The sequence below is a fragment of the Drosophila mauritiana genome, chromosome 2R, assembly GCF_004382145.1.
Source record: "Drosophila mauritiana strain mau12 chromosome 2R, ASM438214v1, whole genome shotgun sequence".
Classification (NCBI taxonomy): Eukaryota; Metazoa; Arthropoda; class Insecta; order Diptera; family Drosophilidae; genus Drosophila; species Drosophila mauritiana.
In genome coordinates this window covers 11,865,257-11,891,009 of record NC_046668.1, presented here as the reverse complement: position 1 = coordinate 11,891,009, position 25,753 = coordinate 11,865,257, and the positions used below count along the sequence as shown (strand labels likewise).

At 45.8% G+C, this 25,753-nt stretch overlaps 4 protein-coding genes across 10 annotated transcripts in view; 3 read left to right on the top strand and 1 right to left on the bottom strand.

Annotated features, from left to right (window-relative positions):
- Positions 1–11,065, top strand: part of LOC117138500 (low-density lipoprotein receptor-related protein 6) — a 29,225-nt gene extending 18,160 nt beyond the window's left edge. Inside the window, exons 3-7 of the mRNA XM_033300629.1 lie at positions 5,546–8,535; positions 8,598–8,755; positions 8,819–9,088; positions 9,148–9,772; positions 9,832–11,065. Of these exons, the coding sequence (XP_033156520.1) occupies positions 5,546–8,535; positions 8,598–8,755; positions 8,819–9,088; positions 9,148–9,772; positions 9,832–10,632 (4,844 nt within the window). The 3' untranslated portion in view covers positions 10,633–11,065. The remainder of the gene's footprint in view (positions 1–5,545; positions 8,536–8,597; positions 8,756–8,818; positions 9,089–9,147; positions 9,773–9,831) is intronic.
- A 579-nt stretch (positions 11,066–11,644) lies between these two features.
- On the bottom strand, positions 11,645–14,580 carry LOC117138662 (golgin subfamily A member 1). Its single transcript, XM_033300901.1, has 6 exons — positions 14,061–14,580; positions 13,166–13,951; positions 13,015–13,113; positions 12,308–12,721; positions 12,012–12,251; positions 11,645–11,953 (listed from the first exon to the last, which is right to left on the bottom strand). The coding sequence occupies exons 1-6, from the start codon at positions 14,232–14,234 to the stop codon at positions 11,831–11,833; spliced, it is 1,836 nt and encodes a 611-aa protein (XP_033156792.1). The 5' UTR covers positions 14,235–14,580; the 3' UTR covers positions 11,645–11,830.
- A 100-nt stretch (positions 14,581–14,680) lies between these two features.
- On the top strand, positions 14,681–25,717 carry LOC117138661 (centrosomin). Of its 7 annotated transcripts, XM_033300899.1 has the most exons (11): positions 14,681–14,884; positions 19,484–19,527; positions 19,925–20,298; positions 20,367–20,633; positions 20,719–20,886; positions 20,947–21,165; positions 21,237–21,300; positions 21,361–21,599; positions 21,934–22,128; positions 22,535–24,659; positions 24,723–25,717. In XM_033300899.1, exons 1-11 carry the CDS (start codon positions 14,700–14,702, stop codon positions 24,980–24,982), a joined length of 4,140 nt encoding a protein of 1,379 aa, XP_033156790.1. In that variant the 5' UTR covers positions 14,681–14,699; the 3' UTR covers positions 24,983–25,717. The 7 variants fall into 7 exon arrangements, 6 of the variants coding, with proteins under 6 accessions (XP_033156790.1, XP_033156786.1, XP_033156787.1 ...); XM_033300900.1 differs by lacking the exons at positions 14,681–14,884; positions 19,484–19,527 and adding an exon at positions 19,712–19,863; XR_004459218.1 differs by lacking the exons at positions 20,719–20,886; positions 20,947–21,165; positions 21,237–21,300; positions 21,361–21,599 and having other exon boundaries at positions 24,723–25,071; positions 25,144–25,717.
- Positions 17,867–19,384, top strand: LOC117138663 (lysozyme 1). The gene is made up of 2 exons (XM_033300902.1): positions 17,867–17,956; positions 18,633–19,384. Exon 2 carries the CDS (start codon positions 18,788–18,790, stop codon positions 19,298–19,300), a length of 513 nt encoding a protein of 170 aa, XP_033156793.1. The 5' UTR covers positions 17,867–17,956; positions 18,633–18,787; the 3' UTR covers positions 19,301–19,384.
- Positions 25,718–25,753: the final 36 nt, after the last annotated feature.

Genomic DNA, 25,753 nt, shown 5'->3' with positions numbered 1-25,753 from the left:
TTTGCTTTTAATTTAAAGCTGTCAGGGATGCTGTGTAGCGAGATTAACCAGGGTTGTCCACATTTTGGACAGCCCTTTTGGCTCTCGTTCAGGGTTGTCACGGGCATCTATTGTGCAATTTAATTAAAATCGTTGGATTAAAGCTTTTTAAGCCGTTGCTCTTATTACTGTGAGATAATCAAATTGCAATTATTTTCTAAAAGAAAGTGGATAACGTAATAATTGGAAAAGCATTCAGTGCCTGCAGGATACTGGAGTGCTTAACACACTCTTGCTGTCTATAATTTCAATTTACACTTCGACATTATTGTATTTAGTCAAAGAAAATACATTCGCTCCTCTTTAATTAAAACTTCAAGCTTGTAGTTAAGCTGCAAGCAAAATCAGCTCAATCTGCATATTCTGTCCAAGCAATGGAGTAAAAAATCCGAAATGAACACCAGCAGCAGACCAAAAAAATTCGCAATTTCGGCTGGGATCTCAAATTGCAGCTAAAGGAGAGAAGGCCCATCTCGTCCTTGATAACCATTAACAATTTGGCAAACTGGAAAGAAAAAAAGGGAGAATGACGAAAAAACAAGACAGTCAGGCAAACTTCATCATCATCGGGAGCAATGGGGAAGAGCTTCATCATCAAGGTGATCATGGGGACCATGATTATTATTATCGTACGCAGGCAACCAAGCATATGTGTTAACTTGAAGTTAAGTGGATTCGCTGGAGGATTCTCCGCTCCTCTAGAACATCTTGCATCCATTCCAGCTTCCCTCTTCGTGTTGATAATTTAAATGAGTGAACTCCTGGGTCCGGATGGTTGGTTGCTTTGCCTGTGCTGGCTTGGCTTGGCTGGGTTGGCTTGGATCCCAGACGTGGTCTCCTCTGGTATCTTCGCATTTTTATCTCTTTACCTTTTTTCGTGGGCTTGTTGTTCTCATGTTTCCATAGTGTTGTATGTAAAATGCACAGAACACGGAGCAGGGAGCAGAATGGATGGAATGGAGATGGAGATGATGGTTGGGATGGAGGCCAAAGTTTGCCCGCAACACATCTTAAATTTTCACAAAATTGCTTTCTTTCCTTGGCTTTGTTCGGCTTTGGTTTTGGCTTTGGCTTTTTTGTGTGTTCGAGGAGTTTTGCTTGAATAACTTTGGCTGGCTTTCGTGGCAGGTGGTGCTCCTCCTTCGCCTTCGCCATCGCCATCGCCTTCACAGTTCGAATTCCCCCTCGTCTCGTTTCCAGTGTGCCGAGTGCTCCTCCTGTTGCTCAGTTTGTTGGCCATTAGGGCGGAACTGGCATGTCAACGCCTGATTGACGAAACAATGAATAAGTTGTGAATATTATGCAGCTGGCTCTGAGATTGAGGATGTGGAAAAAAGCCAGCAGACTGTGATGCAAATGATGGGCTAGAGTCTTGTAATTATAAAATTAAATAAAAGCGTACTTCCCTGAAAAAACAGGGAACAGCTTGTTTAATGAAAGCTCGACAAGATCACTTAAAAAATAAAAGTTTTCCAAATGCAAAACTATTGAATTTTTAAAAATGTATTATCTAGTTGGAATATACATATGTATAGATTAATATATAATATATAAATTCATTTCTCATAAGCTTAAAGGTTAGAAATGTAATCTATCTTAACTTAAAATCACATTTAACAAATGGCAAAAGCAAGTTGCCGCTGTAGAGGCTTCACTGTGGTCTGCGAACGGAGGCAGGGCGAACCTAATGGAAAAGTTTCAGGAGCCCAGAGCTGGCCAAGCTCCTTTTCGCTGCCACACTTGTTAACGCCTTTGGACTCGGATGGCTGCCGTCTCCATTTACTCGCTGGAATTGCATTTGCTGCCAACGAAGTTTTCGCAGTCGCAGCTCCTCGTTGGCATCGTCATCTGGTCTGGTCTGACCTGGTCTTCATGGGCCGGCCTCAACTCTTTGCCTCTTCGCTCGCCTCGTATCCAACTTCACGTTTTGTCCCGCAATTTGCCATGGACATTGCCGCAGCTTGTCGTCTGTCGTCTGGCTGCCTGTGAAGGTGCGAGTAATTGATAAAAAGCATGTTACATATATAATTTATTGAGCATTCAGCCGGCACTTCAGCATCCAACATCCAGCATCCAGCATGATGCATGTTGAGCTGTGAGATGTGGCGAACGCCTAATGGACGACAGTTGATAACAGCCTCGTTTATGCAAGTACAGTTCCTTCTCATCGGGGGATCTCTTGGAGAACTTTGTTACCTTAAGTAGCTGCATTTCATGATGTGGCTTTCAATGTGGCTTTCAATGGATGGCTGACACTTTGGGTTGGTAGATAGCTGCCGTGCCTTATTTATTTACTTATTTATTTATTTATTTTGTTCAATTTGCTTATGAGTGCCATGCTGAATACCCAGTTATTCAGCAGCTCTTCAGTTTGGCAGTCGCAAAAAAAAGGAAGGCTATGACAAAAACCAGGGCACATTGCTCCCTTCAATGCTATTTTAGTGCAGCTTTTTTTCTGCCCTCTGCTTTTGCACATTTAATTAAAAATTATTCATGGGCGAAATTAATTATGGAGCGTGGCAGTGAGTTTCTACCGCGCAGTGCAAGAAATTGGGGATGCGACTATAATAGTTGATTTTCTTCATCATGAACCGATGATTAGCATAATAATGGGGAAATTTACTTAAAAAATAGCACCTGCTTCACTTAGTACGCTATAAACCAGAAAAATAAGCAAAATAACTCCTTTCAATGTGCATTATTAGATTCTATAAATTATAGTATGCTAAAAGTGGCAGCAGCTCTTTAAAAAAGCATTTTTTAAACATGAAACTGAAAACCTTAAGCGACTTGCAGGTGCTTTAAAAACTGCATAATAACTTGCTATAACACTGGCATCTTAAAGATGCTATAGCCAGCTGATTAGCGATTCCCCCAGTGTAACCGCAAAGTCCTCGATGCACTACGTCCTTAGCGAAAAACAAGTACAACAACAATGAGCTCATGCAAAATGCGAGGAACAAAAACCACAGCGATGGAGGAGCAGTGCCGCGTGGCATGAGCAGTGGCATACCGTACGGATGGTTGACTAGATGGATGCTAGATGGATGCCCGGCATCCTGGCATCCTGGCAGCCAACTGGTGAACTGTTCTGCCATTCTGCCATTCTGCTGGCTGCCTATTTAGCCGAGCCAGGCTCTTCAACACATTTAAATAGCTGCAACTTCCGTTGCAACTAGTGCGGCTAGCTGCCACCCAAAATGGGTGCAGGACTCGAGTGTTGCCAGTGCCGGGATGCGGATGGAGTGGCAGCATCCTGCTCTTGCACCTCCTCCTCCTGATGTGCTCACTTAAAGTTTACTGCACCACCACCATATCCCCGATGCCCACTATCCGCCGGATTCGCTGAGTTTCCCGAGATCCCGCCCCGCTCCAGTTGGCCAACAATAACAGCACTTGCACTCATTTAGCATTTAAGTGCAGTTGTTGCTGCCTGCTGGGTGGTGGCAGTGGTGGAAGCGAACTCACCTGGACCATGGGGGTCGCCATGTGCTGCCGTCGCGTTCAAATTGTCGACTCGGTCATCCGAATTATGCCATTTTGCCACAAGCCATTGGATGGGGAAGGAGGCGGAAGGGTGGGCTGAGCTACCGGGGCCGGAGCCGGTGCCAATCGTCAAGCCGCATCATTCACATGCGCATCCGTTGCCCATTTCAATACCCTTGCCGGCTCCTGGTTTCCCATCGCCCGTTGCCATTCCCATCTGGCAGCCGACTGGCACTCCTCCTGCTCCCACTGGAGCCTCTTGTCCCGACCCGAACCCAGTTGTATACATTAATAATTAAAATATTTTCCCAAGTTTGAATGAAGTGGTGCAGGCAGGAGGAATCAACGGGTTACGCCACGGTTCCATCTCTGGCTACGTCTGCATTTCAATTTCGGTCGAGTGTGTGTGCCTGCACTGCAAGAAAAAACATGTGTATTATGTTCAAACCAAGTCAATGAAATCGGAGAATAGCTTTATGGACTTGGGCATTTTCAGGGCTTTATCAAGCGATTCACTTTGATGTTTTTTTTTTTTGTTTTTATTTTTGTTTTTGTTGTTAATAATGTTGATTTCTTAACGCTTCACTGCCGTCTGCGGAGGAGCATAAAAAATATGTGAATAATATAGAAGGATTTGCAGTCAAGTGCTGATCCCTCGAACAGCAGCGTCATCTAGCCGCAACGCATTTCCATTGTCAGCAGCCAGGGATTACGTTGCACATTACTTCCGAGCATAATGATATAGGATTCCCGCATTAGCACTATTATCGAACAATTCCCGAACAGCTAGGCAAACACGACTCGTTTTTATATGCATATACATAGTCGCTGGATGTATGCAAATATTGTTGCATTTGCACGCTTGGCACATAAATCCTGTTGCTCCACCCGTGGCCAACTAGCAACTGCCAGGCGCTGGGCGGGATGGGGGCTGTGCGGAAAAGTGGGCGTGAGCACGCTTGATGGCATATGAGCAGGCAACCAAGCAAGCAACCAACCCACTTTGCAAAATGTCACCATTTTTGTTTTCGGTCCTCCACGTCAGTTCCTACCCCCCAGCCCCCACCTTCCACCCAAAGCCCACGGTGCTTGATGGATTACTCGAGAGCCTGCTGCTCCTCCGCCTGGTTGCATAAATATTGCAAATGCCTGACGCGCTGACAGGTCGGTTGATGGCAGGGATCGGTGGGGAATCAGGCATTGCATCCCGCGCAGCTCAGCTCCTGTTGCCTTGTGGGTCAACATTTTGCAACTGAAAGTGGACCTCTCTTCAAAATGGTCTAGTAAAATACTTGAATTGCTTAAATATTCAATGGGCGGGTATTTTGTAGTAAATTTTATTCCATATTTTAAAAGGAAATTGTTAGTTTATAACATTGCGCATAAGAAATCTTGCAGCCTATTATTAAGTATCCGATCTGCATACGAGTTTTAATAGGTTTTTAAATTACCACTGCTTCTAATCATATTTTGATAAATATTTTTTGGAGCCGCCCATTAAAGTTACGCAAATTATTATTTTAGTGGCAGTGCAGTAGGCAAGCGGCTGAAATTTGTTCCACATGGTGCGCCTCCATGAGCTTATTCATACGCAATTAGATCAGCGCTGCAGCGAACAGAAGCTCGGAGTGCTGCAGCCACCCACACGACGAACTTGGCCAACCATTCGCCCACTCGCATATGTGGCACATCCACATCCACATCCATATGCACATGTTCAGGCACATAAATGGTAAACAAAGACCTGCCTGGGCGTATAGTTGCGATTGCATTTACCATTTACTACGCCAACAATTCCGGCTCTGCCATATTGTTAACCACTCGAGCCCGCGAATCTTGTTGCTTATTTAATAGTTGGTGGCTGCCAATTGCTTAAATATTGCATTTGTTAATTAAAAGTTGCTTAGAAGAAAAGAAAGCGAACTATTACTTTAAGTTATAAGTTTCTTAAAACAAGTGCGAGAGCCATCATAAATGTTGCACTACTAACCCACTCTACTATGCTCCCATTAACTTGCAGTTCACATGCCCAGCTCCTCATCCCTGATCGCCAGCCCGCCAGCCAGTGCGTTTGTCAATACACCGGCCACCCTGCTCTTCACCACGCGCCACGACATCCAGGTGGCGAACATCACGAGGCCCACGGGCGGACCTCAAATCGATGTGATCGTTAGGGATCTGGCCGAGGCGATGGCCATCGATTTCTACTACGCCAAGAATCTGGTCTGCTGGACGGATTCCGGACGGGAGATCATTGAGTGTGCGCAAACGAACTCATCCGCACTGCAGCCGCTCTTGCGGGCGCCCAAGCAAACTGTGATATCCACGGGTCTGGACAAGCCCGAGGGCCTGGCCATCGACTGGTATACGGACAAGATCTACTGGACGGATGGCGAAAAGAATCGCATTGAGGTGGCCACGCTAGATGGTCGCTACCAGAAGGTGCTGTTCTGGACGGATCTAGATCAGCCGCGAGCGGTGGCCGTGGTTCCTGCTCGCAAATTGCTCATCTGGACGGATTGGGGGGAGTATCCGAAGATTGAGCGAGCCAGCATGGACGGGGATCCACTGTCACGCATGACTTTGGTCAAGGAGCATGTGTTCTGGCCCAACGGATTGGCAGTAGACCTAAAGAACGAGCTCATCTACTGGACGGATGGCAAGCACCATTTCATCGATGTGATGAGACTAGATGGAAGCAGTCGGCGAACGATAGTCAACAACCTGAAGTATCCCTTTAGTTTGACCTTCTTCGATGATCGTTTGTACTGGACGGATTGGCAGAGGGGCTCCCTAAATGCCTTGGACCTGCAAACCCGTGAACTAAAGGAGCTAATAGACACGCCCAAGGCACCGAACTCTGTCAGAGCATGGGATCCCTCACTGCAGCCATATGAGGATAATCCCTGTGCTCACAACAATGGAAATTGCTCACATCTCTGCCTGCTGGCGACAAACTCGCAAGGATTTAGTTGCGCCTGTCCCACCGGAGTCAAGCTAATCTCTGCAAATACCTGTGCCAATGGTTCGCAGGAGATGATGTTCATTGTGCAGCGAACGCAGATTAGTAAGATATCCCTGGATTCACCGGATTACACTATATTCCCGCTGCCTTTGGGGAAGGTTAAGTACGCAATAGCCATAGATTACGATCCAGTCGAGGAGCATATCTATTGGTCCGATGTGGAGACGTACACGATCAAAAGAGCTCATGCCGATGGCACCGGAGTGACCGACTTTGTGACCTCCGAGGTGAGGCATCCCGATGGCTTGGCACTGGATTGGCTGGCTCGCAATCTCTACTGGACGGATACGGTGACGGATCGCATAGAGGTCTGCCGCCTGGATGGTACGGCGAGGAAAGTGCTGATCTATGAGCATTTGGAGGAGCCGAGAGCCATTGCAGTGGCTCCTTCGCTGGGCTGGATGTTCTGGAGCGACTGGAACGAGCGTAAGCCCAAGGTGGAGCGTGCTTCGCTGGATGGATCCGAACGTGTGGTTCTGGTCTCCGAGAATCTGGGCTGGCCCAATGGCATTGCCTTGGATATTGAGGCCAAGGCCATCTACTGGTGTGATGGCAAGACGGACAAGATCGAGGTGGCCAACATGGATGGGTCTGGCCGACGAGTGGTGATCAGTGACAATCTGAAGCATCTGTTTGGCCTGAGCATCCTGGATGACTACCTATACTGGACAGACTGGCAACGTCGCTCGATAGATCGTGCTCACAAGATAACAGGCAACAATCGGATAGTGGTTGTGGATCAGTATCCAGATTTGATGGGACTAAAGGTGACACGTTTGCGGGAAGTAAGAGGACAGAACGCTTGTGCCGTGCGAAATGGTGGATGCTCGCATCTCTGCCTGAATCGTCCCAGGGATTATGTCTGCCGGTGTGCCATTGATTACGAGCTGGCCAATGACAAGCGAACATGTGTGGTGCCAGCTGCTTTCCTACTGTTCTCGCGCCAGGAGCACATTGGTCGGATTTCTATTGAGTACAACGAGGGTAACCACAACGACGAGCGGATACCGTTCAAGGATGTGCGGGATGCACATGCTCTGGATGTTTCTGTGGCCGAGCGAAGGATTTACTGGACAGATCAAAAGAGCAAGTGTATTTTCCGCGCCTTTTTGAATGGTTCGTACGTTCAGCGAATTGTGGACTCCGGTCTGATTGGTCCTGATGGCATCGCTGTCGATTGGTTGGCCAATAATATTTACTGGTCAGATGCAGAAGCGCGTCGCATTGAAGTTGCTCGCTTAGATGGCAGCAGTCGGCGCGTGCTCCTGTGGAAAGGAGTGGAGGAGCCACGTTCCTTGGTTCTAGAACCGCGAAGAGGCTATATGTACTGGACGGAATCACCGACAGATTCGATTCGCAGAGCGGCAATGGACGGATCTGACTTGCAGACCATCGTAGCGGGTGCCAATCATGCCGCCGGACTAACCTTCGACCAGGAGACAAGACGTCTGTACTGGGCCACCCAATCGCGGCCAGCTAAAATCGAAAGTGCTGACTGGGACGGTAAGAAGCGGCAGATTCTGGTTGGCAGCGATATGGATGAACCGTATGCGGTGTCCTTGTACCAGGACTATGTGTACTGGAGCGACTGGAACACTGGAGACATTGAGCGGGTGCACAAGACAACGGGTCAGAATCGCAGCCTGGTGCACTCGGGCATGACGTACATCACCTCGCTGCTGGTGTTCAACGATAAGCGCCAGACAGGTGTTAATCCGTGCAAGGTGAACAATGGCGGTTGTTCACATCTCTGCTTGGCTCAGCCCGGAAGACGGGGCATGACCTGCGCCTGTCCCACCCACTACCAGTTGGCCAAGGACGGCGTCTCCTGTATTCCGCCCAAAAACTACATTATCTTCAGTCAGAGAAACAGCTTTGGGCGATTGCTACCGAACACCACGGATTGCCCAAATATTCCACTGCCCGTCTCTGGCAAGAATATTCGTGCTGTGGACTATGATCCCATCACTCATCATATTTATTGGGTAAGCAGCAAGATTATCTTATTGAAGAAATAACTTTAACAATCGCATAACTTCAAACCTAGATTGAGGGCAGAAGTCACAGCATCAAACGATCTCTTGCCAACGGCACCAAGGTCAGCTTATTGGCTAACTCGGGTCAGCCTTTTGACCTGGCCATCGACATAATTGGGCGCCTGCTCTTCTGGACTTGCTCCCAGTCCAACAGCATAAACGTAACCAGGTAAATATCTAATAAACACATTAAAGTACCAAAAAAAGGTTAAATAATACTTTGTAACTTTAGTTTTCTGGGCGAATCCGTTGGCGTCATCGATACGGGAGATTCAGAGAAGCCTCGCAACATTGCAGTGCATGCCATGAAGCGCCTGCTCTTCTGGACAGATGTTGGTAGCCATCAGGCTATAATACGTGCCCGAGTGGATGGCAATGAGCGCGTGGAGCTGGCTTACAAACTGGAGGGAGTAACTGCCTTAGCTTTGGATCAGCAGTCCGATATGATTTACTATGCACATGGCAAGCGGATCGATGCCATTGATATCAACGGAAAAAACAAGTAAGTTTTAAAGAAAATTATACTTATTTTTAAATTAACTATCTATGTTTTTCCCCTAGAAAAACACTTGTTTCTATGCACATTTCGCAAGTGATCAACATCGCTGCCTTGGGTGGCTTTGTCTACTGGCTGGATGACAAAACCGGCGTGGAACGTATTACAGTGAATGGCGAAAGACGATCTGCCGAACTGCAGCGACTACCTCAGATCACCGATATCCGGGCCGTTTGGACGCCGGATCCGAAAGTGCTGAGAAACCACACGTGCATGCACAGCCGAACCAAGTGCTCGCACATCTGCATTGCCAGCGGTGAAGGAATCGCTAGAACCCGCGACGTCTGCTCCTGCCCAAAGCATCTAATGCTGCTGGAGGACAAGGAGAACTGTGGCGCTTTTCCCGCCTGTGGCCCGGATCATTTTACGTGCGCGGCTCCCGTATCGGGAATCAGTGACGTGAACAAAGACTGCATACCAGCCTCGTGGCGTTGTGACGGGCAGAAGGACTGTCCGGACAAGTCGGACGAGGTGGGTTGTCCCACTTGCCGGGCAGATCAGTTCAGCTGCCAGTCGGGCGAGTGCATCGACAAGTCGCTGGTGTGCGATGGCACCACCAATTGTGCCAACGGTCATGATGAAGCCGATTGTTGCAAGCGGCCAGGGGAGTTCCAGTGTCCCATTAACAAGGTAAGTTGGTATTTTAACACCAACACCTGAGTTACATAATTAATTTGAAAATCTTTTAGCTCTGCATCTCGGCCGCCTTGCTCTGCGATGGCTGGGAGAACTGCGCCGATGGAGCTGATGAATCCTCGGACATCTGCCTGCAGCGCCGCATGGCACCTGCTACCGACAAACGCGCCTTTATGATTTTGATTGGCGCTACGATGATAACCATATTTTCGATTGTCTATTTGCTGCAGTTCTGCCGCACGCGTATTGGAAAGAGTCGAACGGAGCCTAAGGATGATCAGGCCACTGATCCATTGTCGCCCTCGACGCTGAGTAAATCGCAAAGGGTTTCCAAAATCGCTTCGGTTGCGGATGCAGTACGCATGTCTACGCTAAACTCGCGCAACAGCATGAACTCCTACGATCGCAATCATATCACAGGCGCCTCGAGCTCAACGACGAATGGCAGCAGTATGGTGGCGTATCCAATCAATCCACCACCGTCACCGGCAACCAGATCACGTCGTCCGTACAGACACTACAAGATCATCAATCAGCCTCCACCACCCACACCCTGCTCAACGGACATTTGTGATGAGTCTGACTCGAATTATACGAGCAAATCGAACAGCAATAACAGTAATGGGGGAGCCACAAAGCATTCTTCCAGTTCGGCGGCCGCCTGCTTGCAATATGGCTACGATAGTGAGCCGTATCCGCCGCCGCCGACACCACGCTCCCATTACCACAGCGATGTGCGCATTGTGCCGGAATCCTCCTGCCCGCCATCGCCGTCATCGCGGAGCTCCACGTACTTCTCTCCGCTCCCGCCCCCGCCATCACCAGTGCAGTCGCCCAGTCGGGGATTTACGTAACATTTTGAGAGTTACATGTAAATTGAGAGAAGGAGCAACATATCACTTCTTTGCATAGCTTTTCGTTTTATGATTTTTTTTAATGTTTCCAACTCTAATTGCTACAACTGATTTGTAAATATGTATGTGAGTTTACTTGGTCATTTAAGGCTTTAACTAATTTTAATCATAGCTTAGAGAGAGCGTCCATGCCTGAAGGACTTATTCGATCTCGTTAAGTTTCATTTTGCCAGATAGCCCGAAATAGATTGCAGTACAATGCTTTGCAGCTACCATACGCAACAATAGACTGCAGATTATTAGCAATTACCTTAGGTCTAAATGATGTAATATTCGATAGGTGAGTCTTTTGAAATTCCGTGTGCCAAATTTTCCGAAACCTGACAGAAAATTCACAATTGGTTAAAACCTAAGTACGCAATTTTGATTTAAATGCATTTAACACCTAGACTTAGTTTAATATTTAGTTTAAAAGTGTAAATAGATAACTATATTATGAAGCAATATTGACGAATATGCGACTAATTCAACTGTCTTCTTAATTGTTATAAACACCAAAAAGTGCCTCATTAATACGTGTGTTTTTTGTTTAATCTTTAATCCTCCTATATCATTTATTCATAGATAATACAAATGAATAGTTAGTTATTCATATGACGTAGGTCTTTGCAATAAACAAATTGAAGTAAATTCGTATTTATAGTTAATTTTAGTGAACGTAAAATGTAACAAACAATATTTTTAATTGTAAAATGCAGTATTTTTAAAAATTAAATATTGACTTTTATTAATGTTTTTTTTTAATTGTCTAACTGGCACTCATAGATGGCGCCACCGGGGAATGTAGAGTGGAAGTTAATATCGTGTAAAGTGAAATGTATGTATTATACACGCATTCTACTTTACAATGGTAAATTCGATTTTATAAATGATATGGATGTGAATAGTCTTTCAAAAATGCAATACAACCCAAACGCACGGATGACTAGGATTTAATAAATAAAAAACAACATTTTACATAAATGTTAGTTTATTATAAAAATCACAACGGTAGAAATAAATACTATTCAACAAAATGGAATGTTGTCGGTAAACAAAATAACACAGTGCTGCGTATGCAATTGGTATGTACATATTACACGAACGTTATGAATTGACTATAGACTAGAGTACAAATGTGATGTATTGCAGTGGCTACTTAAGTTGGTTTCATGCCAAACCAACTCATCTTCCAATTCAATGTGTCGTGCAGCAGCTTTTCCTCCTCGGTTGTCAATTGAAGTAAAGTGGATACGGCACGAACAAGATGACGAGCTTCCACCTAAAGAAACAAACATGACATCGAAGTAATTATGCAGGAAACGGATGAAATTGCATACCTCGCGACTGGTCAAGAACTTAACAATTACGTGTTTCAAATATTGAAAATTAACTTCGTCCATTATGACGCAATTTCCCTTGTCGCCAGTTGAAAATGCCTCCAGCGATGAGCTTGAGATTCTGTGACCTGGTGTCGTTGTCGGATGAGATTCACTGTCTGTGGATATCTGCGCACTGCGTAGTTCCTTTTGCACGGTTTTCTTCAAGTCAATCAAACGCTGATTCAGTGTTTTTATTGTCTAGACAGAAAATTTGTAAATAATACTTTTAAAAAACCATTCAGTACAAATCCTACCTTATTCTTTTCGATTATTTCCAACTGAACTCGCTCGAATTCGGTCAGCTTGTCGGCATTATCCTGTGCTGTGCTACTGACCTGCTGCAACGTTTGCCGCGTCTCGGATATATCCCTCTCCAGCTGATTATTCCTCTCCTGGAGGTCGGAGGCCTCGCTGCGCTCCAAGCGCAACTGCTGCCGTAAAATGTCTTCGCTCTGGGCGATTTCCGCATTGCGAAGTATTGCAGTCATTTTCTCCTCTCGTTCGATTTCCAGTTGCATTATGGTTTCGTCCAGCTGCTCCTGCTTTTCAGACACCTGAGCCCTTAGCTTTTGGGCCACCTGCTCGGCATTTGAGGAGTACTCGCTGAACCTGTCATCCGCTGCCGTGAGACGAGTCTTGAGATCTTTTACCTCTGTTTCCAAATTTTGCTGAGAACATTCGGTTTATTGGTTTACAAAATCTCCAACAATCAGTTTGGGATATTGAGGGTAAACATATATGCGTGCATTATTGAAGGAAAAAGTTTACCAAAAAGTTTGCCAACGATTAAATCAGTTTAATGCGAAAAGGAAAACATTTACAATCAAAAACTACATAATAGGTGTGGTTGGAAAATTCCAAGTAAACCAGGAGCTTAATTGGTAGAGTTAGTACTGCATTGTAGGTTAAATTAGTGTTACAAGTCCCAATGGAAATCGTCAGAATCGGGAGGCATACTCACAGATTTGTTGCGCTCAAAGAGGATTTGCTGCTCGTTCTCCTCTCGGCACTCTTTCAGGGCCACACTAAGTTCGTCGATTTCCTCCTCCAGCAGCTTGACCTGCAATTAAAGTGCATAAGTATTGGCACTTAGGTATTAACATCTAACCTACCTTATCGTCACGCTGCTTTATTTCATCTTTGGCTTTTTCGAGTTCGAATGAAACCTGCTTGCGGCTTTCAATGGCATCGTCGCGGGATTTAAGGGCCTTACGCTTTTCGGTGGTCTCTTCGGCCACTTGCTTTGATAGACGACTAACTTGGGTTTCCAGCGCCAGATTCTGGCCACTCCACGAGCCTTTGATGTCCGACAACTGCAGATGGGCCTCCTCCAAGTGCTGCTCCAGCAGTTTGTGTTCCCGGATGAGGGCTTGCACTTGTTGCTCGGAGTTCAGTTTGCCCAGGGACTCGAGTCGCGACTCTTCGACGATCTTCATGCGCTTTTTGAGGTGCCGGTTCTCCTCCTGTACCGCCGCCAGTGTGGTGGTTAGCAGATTCTTCTCCTGCTGTGTGGAATGTCGCAGTTGCTCTAGTTCGTCGCGTAGATCTTCGGCCACGGATTCAATGGGACGCAGCCGTTCTAGTTCCTCGCTCAAGGACTCGATTTGCTGGGTCTGCTGGCGCATGAGGCCCATGCGATCCACCGACTCCTGCTCCCGAAAGCTAAGCAGATTCTTCAGCTTATCAATTTCGATTTGCTGCAGATTCTGAATCTTCTCCTGCTCCTCGCAGTATATGTCCTTCTGCGTCTGGGCCACACGCACACTCTCTAGCAGAATCTCGTTGGTCTTGTCCACGCGCATCTTCTCCTCCTGCAGCTGCTGCAATCCTTGCGTGACGGTGGACAGCTTCGTGGTGAGCTCGTTGCACTGACTCCGCAACTGGCACAGTTGCTCCGACTGCAAAAAGAGTGAAGGTGTTTGTTTATCCGTGCTTTTGTTTAATGTAAGTAAGTAAGTAAGTATAAGTAAGTATACACAAATAGACTGTTTTTTTCGCTCAGTTTACCTCATTGTAGAATCCGCCACCGCCCACATCATCAGCTGAGTTGGAATTAATGCTAACGCGGCGACTACGTAGCCGGTAATTGTTGTTGTTGTTGCCGGGATAACGTTGATTGGCCGATTGGACCACATCATCGCCGGTTTCCTCCTTGATCTTGTTTTTCAGTGTGGCAAACATTGTTGGGTTTTCCGAGGGGAGCTTTTTCTCTGTTGCGCTGCTCTATTTTCTGTCTGTGTACTGACCCCGACTGAAGTTGGCCTGCTTGTGGCTGGGGCTGACGAAAACGTGCCCACGGAGCGTTTATAGCATAGCGTTATATCTGGTGGCCGTAGTGTTCCACTTGCTTATCAGGCGAATGCTAATTTTCGTAAACCGTCGATGTTGTTTACCATCGATAAGAATCGACTTTGCAGTAACGTAAATCGACGAACAGCGTTGCCATACCGCTGTGTTAACTTTTCCCGTTGCACGGCAGTGATGCCAGTGCGCATGGCTGCATTTCGATAACTGACGCCAGAAACAGCTGTTCCAGCGCGCTTCATTTTCCAAACAGTAAAAAAAAGTCAATTTGTTAGCGTCCTTTGTGAAATTGTCAAGTGTTAGAATTATTGTGTGCGAAAGTTAACTATTTGAGGACCTCCCATGGACCAGTCTAAGCAGGTTTTGCGGGACTATTGCGGCGACGGCAATGGTACCTGTACATCGTCCTTGAAGGAAATCACTTTGATTGAGACCGTGACCAGTTTTCTGGAGGAGAATGGCGCCTCCGAAATCGACAAAAGGGTCCTGCGCAAACTGGCCGAGGCGCTGTCCAAAAGCATAGACGAGTAAGTCCAAAACACCAGTATAAACAATAGCTTACCAATAAGACTTGTGTGCGAACCCATCGAAATCCCTGGCAACTGCGAGTGCGCAGCAGATGATCGCCATGTGACGTGGTGATCGTGCCCACTGTGATCGGGAACTAACGCTCTCAGCTGGAGCTCTCCCGCATCCGTACTGCTCGGCCCCATAGGGGGAGGCACACTCACAAGTACAGGCGTACAATGGTCGTATTACCCACCCCAAAAAACCAAAGAGAGGAACAATAGCACATCTGCACTGAAAAAAATTCCAAAGCAAAATTTCCATCAATTTTTATTTTAAAATAGGATTATAATAGGATTAATAGGATTTGGATTATTTTATGATTTTATTTGAAATAAGATTTATTTGCTACTCCTATAAGTTTATTATACGTTTATTTTAAAGATTGCTTGCTTCTTCACTTATACATTTTTTTTATTATAATCTATAGATTTACTATTGGCAAAAATAAATTCAAAATGAGAAAATGCCATTAGGAGGTTTTAGTCATTTATGTTTTTTTATACCTTATAAAAATGAAAAAAAAAAAAAAAATTGGTGAAACAAATGTAATCTCTTAAGTATACAACACATATTTTGTATTCTGCGTAGTCAATGAACTCAGTTTGCTGACCGCTTTCTCGCAGTGTACGGCATTGGGAAATGCGTACCATCTGCTGAGCGCATTTTCCTTTTTCCTCACAGATGAGCTCGAGTTTTCCGCCCGTTCGCTCTGCCTTGGGTCGCTCTGAATCGGTCGCATCGCAGTTTCAGTCAGTTATGTTCTAGCTTTCGGTTTATTTGGACGTGCAGAGAGCGTTTTTCGGTTTATTTTGCTTGCCTCTCCGGCTATCAATCGTGCCATATGTACATACATACATATCTATATACTCACTTAACCATATATATACATATGTAAATAGAAACAATCAGCGGGTCAAGCGTTGTGCGGGTGTGTGAGTGATTGATTGTACATACATATCTGTACATAAGTGCAATTGTTTATATTGCATTACGAGATACAAAAAGTGATAGATTGAATTGTAATTTATTGCATTCGTCGCTGTGGATAGGCGATTCATTCGGAGGATGCTGGTGATTCTCGGATAAAGAGAAAAACAAATCGAAATACACAGATATATAAAGTACAAAGTGTGCTCGGATGCACAATAATGTAATATATACTTAGAAATACTAAAGATATCTGTACTGTTGTTGTTGTTGTTCGCTTGTCGTTTTTGTCGCCACGATGCTGCGGCTAATTTTAGTCGGAGAAAAAGTATACGAATTAATTTGTTTGTGAAATAGAGCATTCCATGGCTCAATCCACAGCCGCATCAACCTATATCATTATCTGCGATTTCGCACTTCCTGGAACTCTGAATTTCGTCATAAGTCGTCTTATCAGACTGCAGTTTCGTCGTATGTTCCGTGTGTGTGTGTGGGTTAGTTCTACACACACGTGCATTCATCAGGGGTCATGGACTCGTGGAATTAACCCCTATGGTGTAAAAACCGAACAGAGCACCTCTTTTGTTGCCCTTCCTAAATGCAACGATGAGTGTTCCCTACCCTCGAAAAAAAGCATCCTGGTTGGTAAAGTACAGTATCGTTTATATGCTATGTAATTTGAGGGATCATAAGTCGAATTTATCATGCAAATGGCTCATTCAGTTTTGTATTTTTCGCATTAATAAAGATATATTTGTCATAATTTGTTTGAGTAATATGCTTGAATATTTGGAAGTATCCTATTAGGCGTTGTTTATTAAGATCATAACTATTATAATGCTTATTTAATTCGCATTTCCTTTGTTATTTTGAACAATAAACATCTTGTATTTGCATATTTTATCAATATTTTGAATCGGCGTATGAATATGACAGGCATTTGACATCCTGGACAAACAAATGAAGGTCACTTGTAGCTTGCATTATCCCTACCTGTTCAAAAACCTGCAAGATTCAGTGCGTCCTTCATCATATGGTTATTGTCTTAAGATGCTTTCCTCGCATATCACTCGCTGTTGGCTCGATCCACTTCTGTTTATTGTTATTGTATTTCTTTGTTGATTAAGGCAGGCGCCTTTGTGTGTCGTGGCCATAGTTTGACACCCACTCGAGGCGCGCCAGGCAGCCAGGTAGATGAGTCTGCGTTCCAGATGAGGTGAGAATGGGCTGCTAACTGCAGTTTACCTGTCGATGTGAGGGCCCTAAAATGCATTCGCGGCAAAGTTCAGGTGCTAACCGAAGAGACACATGTTCCAGCACGCTTCCAATGCACACCTGTTGTTGCCAATGACCAGGTCGCTCAGCTGTCGACTTAAGCCATTGATTTTCATTACCACCATAGTAACCAGCGATAGCCGAATGCCAAAACAAAACAATGAGTGAAAATGTTTGCCAGAATTTTCTCGTCCCGTTCACAATTTGCAGTTTCTAATGCGGTCGCCGTTTTGCTGTTTGCTCAATTCCCAAAATAAATAACGACCAGAGGTGCGTGGTGCAGTGTGTGTGTGGTGGTTAGTATCTTCAACGATGCGGTGGCCCACATGTGCCGTCGTCTAACCCCCAACCTCTCGGGGATGCATCCCGCCCGTAGGAGCGCCAGACTCTTTGAAGCTTCTTCCGTTCTACGGCTGAATGCTCCTGATTGCCGCTGCGCACGTCGCATCGCCCAGCAGCCCATGACTCATGGCTGCCCGTCCCTTCGAAGACGACATGGCGGATACGTAACGAAGTTTGGCGTGCGCCGCGAAAGTATTTAGGGAATAAAGCCAAGAACAACAACAACAACAACAGCCGGGGATGACGTGTCCACCCCGTGTAAAAGCAACTAATTAAATCTCAAAATTAGAGTCGCTGCAAATATCTACAGAAGAACTGAAGCAAAAGTGAAAAGAATATAATTAAACGCTAATAAGAGCGCAAATGCTAAATGAAACATAGAATATGGCGGGCATCTTTCGATCTACCTCACTAAATCACTCGGCGGATGTACCTGGCTCCCCATTCAAGAGATACTCTCTGAATTCCAACAACTCAATATTCTGGTAAGTTCTGTATTCCATAATAGTTGGGCCCACTGTATGTAATCTATACTCCCCGATTCACGGCGGATTTAAGGCGCGGAAGTGTAATCTCATCCATTGCGACTTGTGGTTTTTGGAAGTGCGATCATTCAAGTGTGACTTTAGCTGAAATTTAGTTCACAGCGCAATTGGGCAAAATCGAATAAAAAGAGGTTGATTGCCGATTTGGGCAATTATTGGGTGTGTCTACAATTGATAGAAAAAATGTACGGTGCGAATCATAGTTTTAAGATGGTATTCATAAGGTTTTTTATTTCGATTATAGACATTTAATTTTAAAACTTAATTGGAAATATTTCGAATGGGATATACATAAAAAGGGATATTTCCTTTTTATTAAAAATAAAAACTCTTAAAATTATTTTTGAATGATAAATCATTATAGTATCCCACTGTAGGTGTTCATTTGATTGAAAATGTTTCTGTTACTTTTCCGCACCAATGAACATCTCATGAAAACTGGGTAAATCTCTTAATTAGCCATTATATGTATGCTCAAAATAGAAATCTCGATCGTTTCCAGTTTACTTTTTCGTAAATGGGAGAAATGTCATTAATTAATAGTAGATATTTAGTATTCAGAACAAAGTGCAACGCAATCATCAAACCTTGTTGCAATTGTCTGTCTATTTTCCAGTATTTAATGCCAATTTAAGTCATAAGCCGGGCCAAATAATGTAAACCGGTTATAGAATCGGATTAAGCGCGCTAGCCAAGATCGTTAGTTACTAGTAGAGAGCTACCTTGATGGCCGGAGTTGGATAGCCACTTCGTGACTGGAGCCCGCTTGGAATGGTCCGATCAAGTTGGTCGAAAGTGAGAGTACTCCCGTTGCTGTGGTTCCTGTTCCACGGGATTCCCCTGCTGGCCATTCGCCTGCAGCCCTGCGAACTAGCTGGCCAACTCTACATACTGGATGTCCCGAAATCGGAATTACCCCTATGGCTTTGTATTGCCGAATTCGAGAGCCGCTTCAACACGCACGTTGTGGGCCAGGCCAATGCGGATGGATCCCGGGACTACGGACTTTTCCAGATCAGCGATCGCTACTGGTGTGCGCCGCCGAATCGAACGGAATACTATGCATTCAACGATTGCAATGTGAATTGCACTCGACTTCTGAGCGACGACATCACCATGGCCGTCCAGTGCGCCCGGCTCATCCAGAAGCAACAAGGCTGGACGGCCTGGTCCGTTTATCCGGAGTTCTGCAATGGCACATTGGATGCCATCGATGTGTGTTTCCAGCCAGGGAACGCCACAGATTCTGTGGCCAGCGACGAGCTGGCAGAGGTCAAAGATTGATAGAGATTGTCTGCCCATTAGGTCATCACTGCCGAAATATGAGAATTTATGTATGCGAAATTAAAATCTTAATTACCGTTTAAAGTCGACTTGTTTTATTGGATGTTGTGCTGCGAGGTCACCACAGCGAGTTGCTTTTAGTGAGCTTAATTAACATATTTCTCTCTCTCTGTTTTTTTACAGCACCAGTCCGGGAGCCCTGCAAGATGTCACCATGGAGAACTCATGTAAGTTTCACGATGGAAATTTCAAATATTTCCTGCTTTCTAAATGATTATATCAGTGGTGTTAGAATTGAGAGATCTTTGTGAAATTTGCCTGTTTTTCCACTGCTTTTCAAGCAGCCTATGAACTTAACGTTATGTTTTATTAGAATGGAAACCATTGCATATTAGGATTCCGTTTTGGCTACACACACGAGCATTCCCACATTTATTCGGCCGCGCTGTTGGCGTTTTATATTTTATATGTGGTTGCTCCCTAACGTCTAGATGAAAGCTATAAAATCATGAATAGTAATCGTTCATCGTCCTCGCACAATTCGAGAAATCTAAAGATTCTTAGTCAGTAAATATATCCATAGACACTCTAAATCAATATTAATCCCACCGTTTCCTTTTGCAGATGCCAGTTTTGACGTTCCGCGACCTCCAGGCGGCGGCAACTCGCCCTTGCCGCCGCAGGGTCGCTCTGTGCGCGAGTTGGAGGAGCAGATGTCCGCGCTGCGTAAGGAGAACTTCAATCTAAAGCTGCGCATCTACTTTCTGGAGGAGGGTCAGCCGGGTGCCCGGGCAGACAGTTCCTCAGACTCCTTAAGCAAACAGCTCATCGATGCCAAGATCGAAATCGCGACGTTGAGAAAAACCGTCGATGTAAAGATGGAGCTGCTCAAGGATGCCGCCCGAGCCATTTCTCACCACGAGGAATTGCAGCGCAAAGCAGACTTAGAAAGCCAGGCAATAATCGACGAGTTGCAAGAGCAAATAAACGCCTATCAGGTGAGTTTTTATCTGCGAGTATGACTTTTCTGAAATCAGTAACCAATAGCATTTGTTTGATTAACTAGGTGGCGGAGTCTGGTGGTCAACCTGTCGAAAATATTGCTAGAACCAGGAAAGTGCTGCGCCTTGAATCGGAGGTGCAGAGATTGGAGGAGGAACTGGTGAATATCGAAGCTCGTAACGTAGCGGCCCGGAACGAGCTGGAATTCATGTTGGCCGAGCGCATGGAATCCCTAACAGCCTGTGAGAGCAAGATTCAAGAGCTGGCCATCAAGAATTCCGAACTGGTAGAGCGTCTTGAAAAAGAAACAGCATCCGCCGAGTCATCCAACGTAAGTAAATCCGTTTAATAGTAATTCCCTTGTAGAGTAGGTGGAGTATTTGGTAATTGGGTTTGGGGAATCCCTGTATACTTAGAAGGACATAGACTCTCTTAAGGTTGAAATAGAAGTCTGTAGGAAGGAGAATCAAGAACTGGTGACCTCCATTCGATCCCTAAAACATGATATGAAGCGACAAGCCCGCTCGATGAAGGAGGCCGCCAATACGATGGACGTGCAGCGTCATTCCATCCAGCTATTGGAAGTGAGTCGCAACCTTCCACTTCCTCAGCCATACCCAGCTCAACTAGTAATCCCTCCCAAGGCCACAATCAAGCGCAAGGAAAAGTCGTGCGGAAGTATGCAGAAAAACGTGCTAAACTATGAGGCACTGATAGCCAAGTTGAACGCCGAACTGGAGACTATGAGGCAACAGAATGTTTACTTCCGTGAGCTCTCCGAAAACCTACAACAGAAGGAGGTGCGGCAACTGGATCGCGGCGTGGCCATCGTGCAGCCGATGCGCATGAAGGCGGATGCCGGGGTTGGTATCACATCTTCTCTTGAACGTAGCGGCAGCACATCCTCATTGCATTCAAACTTCTCATCGATCAGTGTTTTGGATGGGAGTCAGGGACCATCGTCGCACAAGAGCCTTTGCCACTGGAAAGGCAGTCAGGTGAAGCCCTTACCATCCAGCGAACAGTGTGATCAGCTCCTAAAACGTCGTCGTCCACAGCTACAGCAACAAACAACGTATCCGTGTCCGCAGTACGTTTATCATCAGGGCCACCACCAGACCAGACATACCCAGTTAATGGCCATGACGGCGCCGAGTACGGCCTTCTACAACTATTCGCTGCCAAGCTTCACTGGATTCCGGCAGTACCTTTGGCGCTGGGGCACTTAGCCCTCAAGATCATCTTCTTGGCTATGCGGGTGCACTCCTGCCTCCAGATAGCCCATACCCCTCTTAATGTGTCTATTGAGGTGGGGCATTCCATTTCCGGAATCGGTCTCCCGTCCACCGGCATTATGTACTCTATTTGATCATCCTTCGTTCCGGTTTCGTTGATCGTTCAAAGAAATCCAGTCCAATGAATCCGAAGTTGTCCATATTCTATCAGACAGTGTCGCTCCCTCAAACGTCGACAAATTTTTTGTTAAAGTGTATTAAATTTGCTCACATAACCCCCGTCTCAATTTCATGAATGTTCCATTAAACGTATCAGATAATTCTAAGCTAAGGCCGTTTTATTTTTGATTTCTCCCAATGCTGTAGCAATTTCCGGTTTTCTCTGCTCACTTTCAGGCCAATCGAGATCTGGGCGCCCAACTGGCGGATAAGATTTGCGAGCTGCAGGACGCCCAGGAGAAGCTCAAGGAGCGCGAACGCATCCACGAGCAGGCCTGCCGCACCATTCAGAAGCTAATGCAAAAGCTGAGCAGCCAGGAGAAGGAGATAAAGAAACTTAATCAGGAGAACGAACAGTCGGCAAACAAGGAGGTAAGGGTTAATTCAAATATTTGCATAGCTTTCTTAATTGAATTTGCAAAGATGAATTGAGTGACTCATTCAACATATGTATGAACTTTTTGTGTTTGCTTTGTCACAGTACTTTAATTATTAAAAAAAGTGTTTTGTGCTCAAATTTAAATTTAAACACACAATGACCCTCGATTGCTCGTGTGCGCTAAACGCACTGTGGGCTACTAGGTCGCTAAAATTGCTAGGAATACCTAAAGATGTTTCGCTTCTATAATGGTCTGACATACATATGTCGCCCAACTGCAGACTGCTAATAATGCGTGACACAGAAAAATATTATTTTAAAACATTCTTGTAAAACTTTAAATTTATATTTGTTTTCTACAAAGTATATATTATACAAATGATGATATATTTATTTTAGAACGACTGCGCTAAGACGGTAATTTCGCCATCCTCCAGCGGCCGTTCCATGAGTGACAACGAGGCCAGCTCCCACGAAATGTCCACCAACCTCAGGGTGCGCTACGAACTAAAGATCAAGGAGCAGGAGGAGAAGATCAAGCAGTTGGAGACGGAAGTTAAAAAGAAGACTGCGAATCTGCAAAACCTGGTCAACAAGGAGCTATGGGAGAAAAATCGCGAGGTGGAGCGCCTCACTAAGCTGTTGGCTAACCAACAGAAGACGTTGCCGCAGATAAGCGAGGAATCCGCCGGAGAAGCAGATCTGCAGCAATCCTTCACGGAGGCGGAGTACATGAGGGCATTGGAGCGTAACAAGCTGCTGCAGCGAAAGGTGGATGTGCTCTTCCAGCGCCTGGCAGACGATCAACAGAACAGTGCTGTGATTGGGCAGTTGCGTTTGGAACTCCAACAAGCTCGCACGGAAGTCGAGACGGCGGATAAGTGGCGTCTTGAATGCGTAGATGTCTGCAGTGTGCTGACGAACCGATTGGAGGAGCTGGCTGGTTTCCTCAACTCTCTGCTGAAGCACAAAGATGTTCTTGGCGTGTTGGCCGCAGATCGACGCAATGCCATGCGTAAGGCGGTGGATCGCAGCTTGGATCTTTCCAAGAGTCTTAATATGACTCTGAATATAACAGCTACATCCTTGGCTGACCAAAGCCTCGCTCAGCTGTGCAATCTATCCGAGATCCTGTACACCGAAGGCGATGCAAGCCACAAAACTTTCAATTCCCACGAGGAGCTGCACGCCGCTACTTCGATGGCTCCGACTGTAGAGAACTTAAAGGCCGAGAACAAGGCTCTTAAAAAGGAGTTGGAAAAGCGACGCAGCTCAGAGGGACAGAGGAAAGAGCGCCGCTCCTTACCGCTGCCCTCTCAGCAGTTGGATAACCAGAGCGAGTCAGAGGCCTGGTCAGAGCCTGACCGCAAGGTTTCGTTGGCACGCATTGGCCTGGACGAAACCTCCAACAGTTTGGCGGCGCCTGAGCAGGCGGTCAGCGAGTCGGAGAGCGAGGGAAGAACCTGCGCTACCCGTCAGGATCGCAATCGCAACAGCGAGCGTATTGCCCAGCTGGAGGAGCAAATTGCACAAAAAGACGAACGTATGCTTAATGTGCAATGCCAAATGGTGGAGCTGGACAATCGATATAAGCAGGAGCAATTGCGCTGCCTGGATATCACTCAACAATTGGAGCAATTGCGAGTTATCAACGAAGCTCTGACTGCGGACCTGCAAGCTATAGGATCACACGAAGAGGAACGCATGGTCGAGTTGCAACGCCAGCTGGAGCTTAAGAACCAGCAGATTGATCAACTAAAACTGGCCCACAGCACTCTGACGGCCGATTCGCAGATAACCGAGATGGAGCTGCAGGCGTTGCAGCAGCAAATGCAGGAAATAGAGCAGCAGCACGCCGATTCAGTGGAAACCCTGCAATCTCAGCTACAAAAACTGAAACTAGACGCCGAGCAGCAGCTAGCAGAGCACGAGCGCCTGCATCGCGAGGCTCTGGAACGCGACTGGGTGGCACTGACCACTTACCAGGAGCAGGCTCAACAGTTGTTGGAACTGCAACTATCCCTGGACTATCACCAAGAAAACGAGAAGGAGCTGAAGCAGACGCTTGTCGAGAACGAGCTGGCCACGCGAGCCCTCAAAAAGCAGCTTGACGAAAGCACTCTGCAGGCCTCCAAGGCGGTGATGGAGCGCACAAAGGCCTACAACGACAAGCTGCAACTGGAGAAGCGTTCCGAGGAATTGCGGCTGCAACTTGAGGCGCTCAAGAAAGAGCAGCAAAAGCAGCTGCAAAAGCGCTCCAATAGCAGCGACGTTTCCCAGTCCGGTTACACATCCGAAGAGGTGGCGGTGCCCATGGGGCCACCCTCGGGTCAGGCTACAACGTGCAAGCAGGCCGCTGCCGCAGTGGTGGGCCAGAGGGTGAACACATCATCTCCCGATCTGGGCATAGAAAGCGATGCCGGCAGGATATCCAGCGTAGAAGTATCCAACGCCCAGCGAGCGATGCTCAAGACTGTAGAGATGAAAACGGAGGGGTCAGCGAGCACAAAGGCAAAGTCAGAGGGTGAGTTTGGATTTACCTCGCAGCCAAGAGATCACTCAACTAAAATTTGGCATTTTTCCACAGAATCTTCTTCACCCGACAGCAAGAGCAATGTGGCAACTGGTGGTGCAGCCACAGTACACGACTGTGCCAAGGTAGATCTTGAAAACGCCGAGTTGCGGCGCAAACTAATCCGCACCAAGCGCGCATTTGAAGACACCTACGAAAAGTTGCGTATGGCTAACAAAGCAAAAGCACAAGTTGAGAAAGACATCAAAAATCAAATACTAAAAACGCACAATGTGCTGCGAAACGTTCGCTCAAACATGGAGAATGAGTTATAACGATCGCGCCGACGTCCAGTATATCAGCATTAACCCGAGAGGCCATTCACCCAATGTTCAATTGCCATTTCTTGCCATTCTTATATTTTGTATGCATTGTATTTTGTTGTCTCGTTGCTAACTTGATATCAATTATTTATGTGTTTTTTTTTTGTTTAAAGAGACCGTAAACAACGAAGCTATTAGTACGAAATACCCATGCATTTTCTAAAGACTGTTGAGGGAATCGAACCCATTGAATGAACTATCACACACACACCTGTTTTAAGCACAAAACAAAGCTAACTTGAAACTGAGTGCTGACAATATGTATCTAACCCGGCGCACTCATTCATATTGAATGACATATGTATATTAGAATGTATATATATATATATCCCCTAGTACCATAACTTTTACGAATATTCTCTAGCATACTCGACCTGATTTTTGTCTCGCATAACCCTCCATTTTCCAATCACTTGCGTGTAGTTACTGCCTGATTAATGTATTCTCCTGCTGCTTAACTGCTCTTAATCCTTGATTTCAGTTAACCATCGAAACGGATATTGAAATAATTGTTTGACTTGCCGGCCAAAACGGTTTAACTACGTTGCCATCCAATAACTCTTTTTGTTCGAAACATCCATTTGTACAATGTGTAAAAAGTAGTGTGCGTTGTCCTGGAGATCAAGATCTAGAACTTAAGTCATTTGTACCCGTCGTTTTATGGAATAAACAATTGCGTTAGAATTATTTGTTTGTGTTTTGTATTAGCTTGAGTTGTGGGCT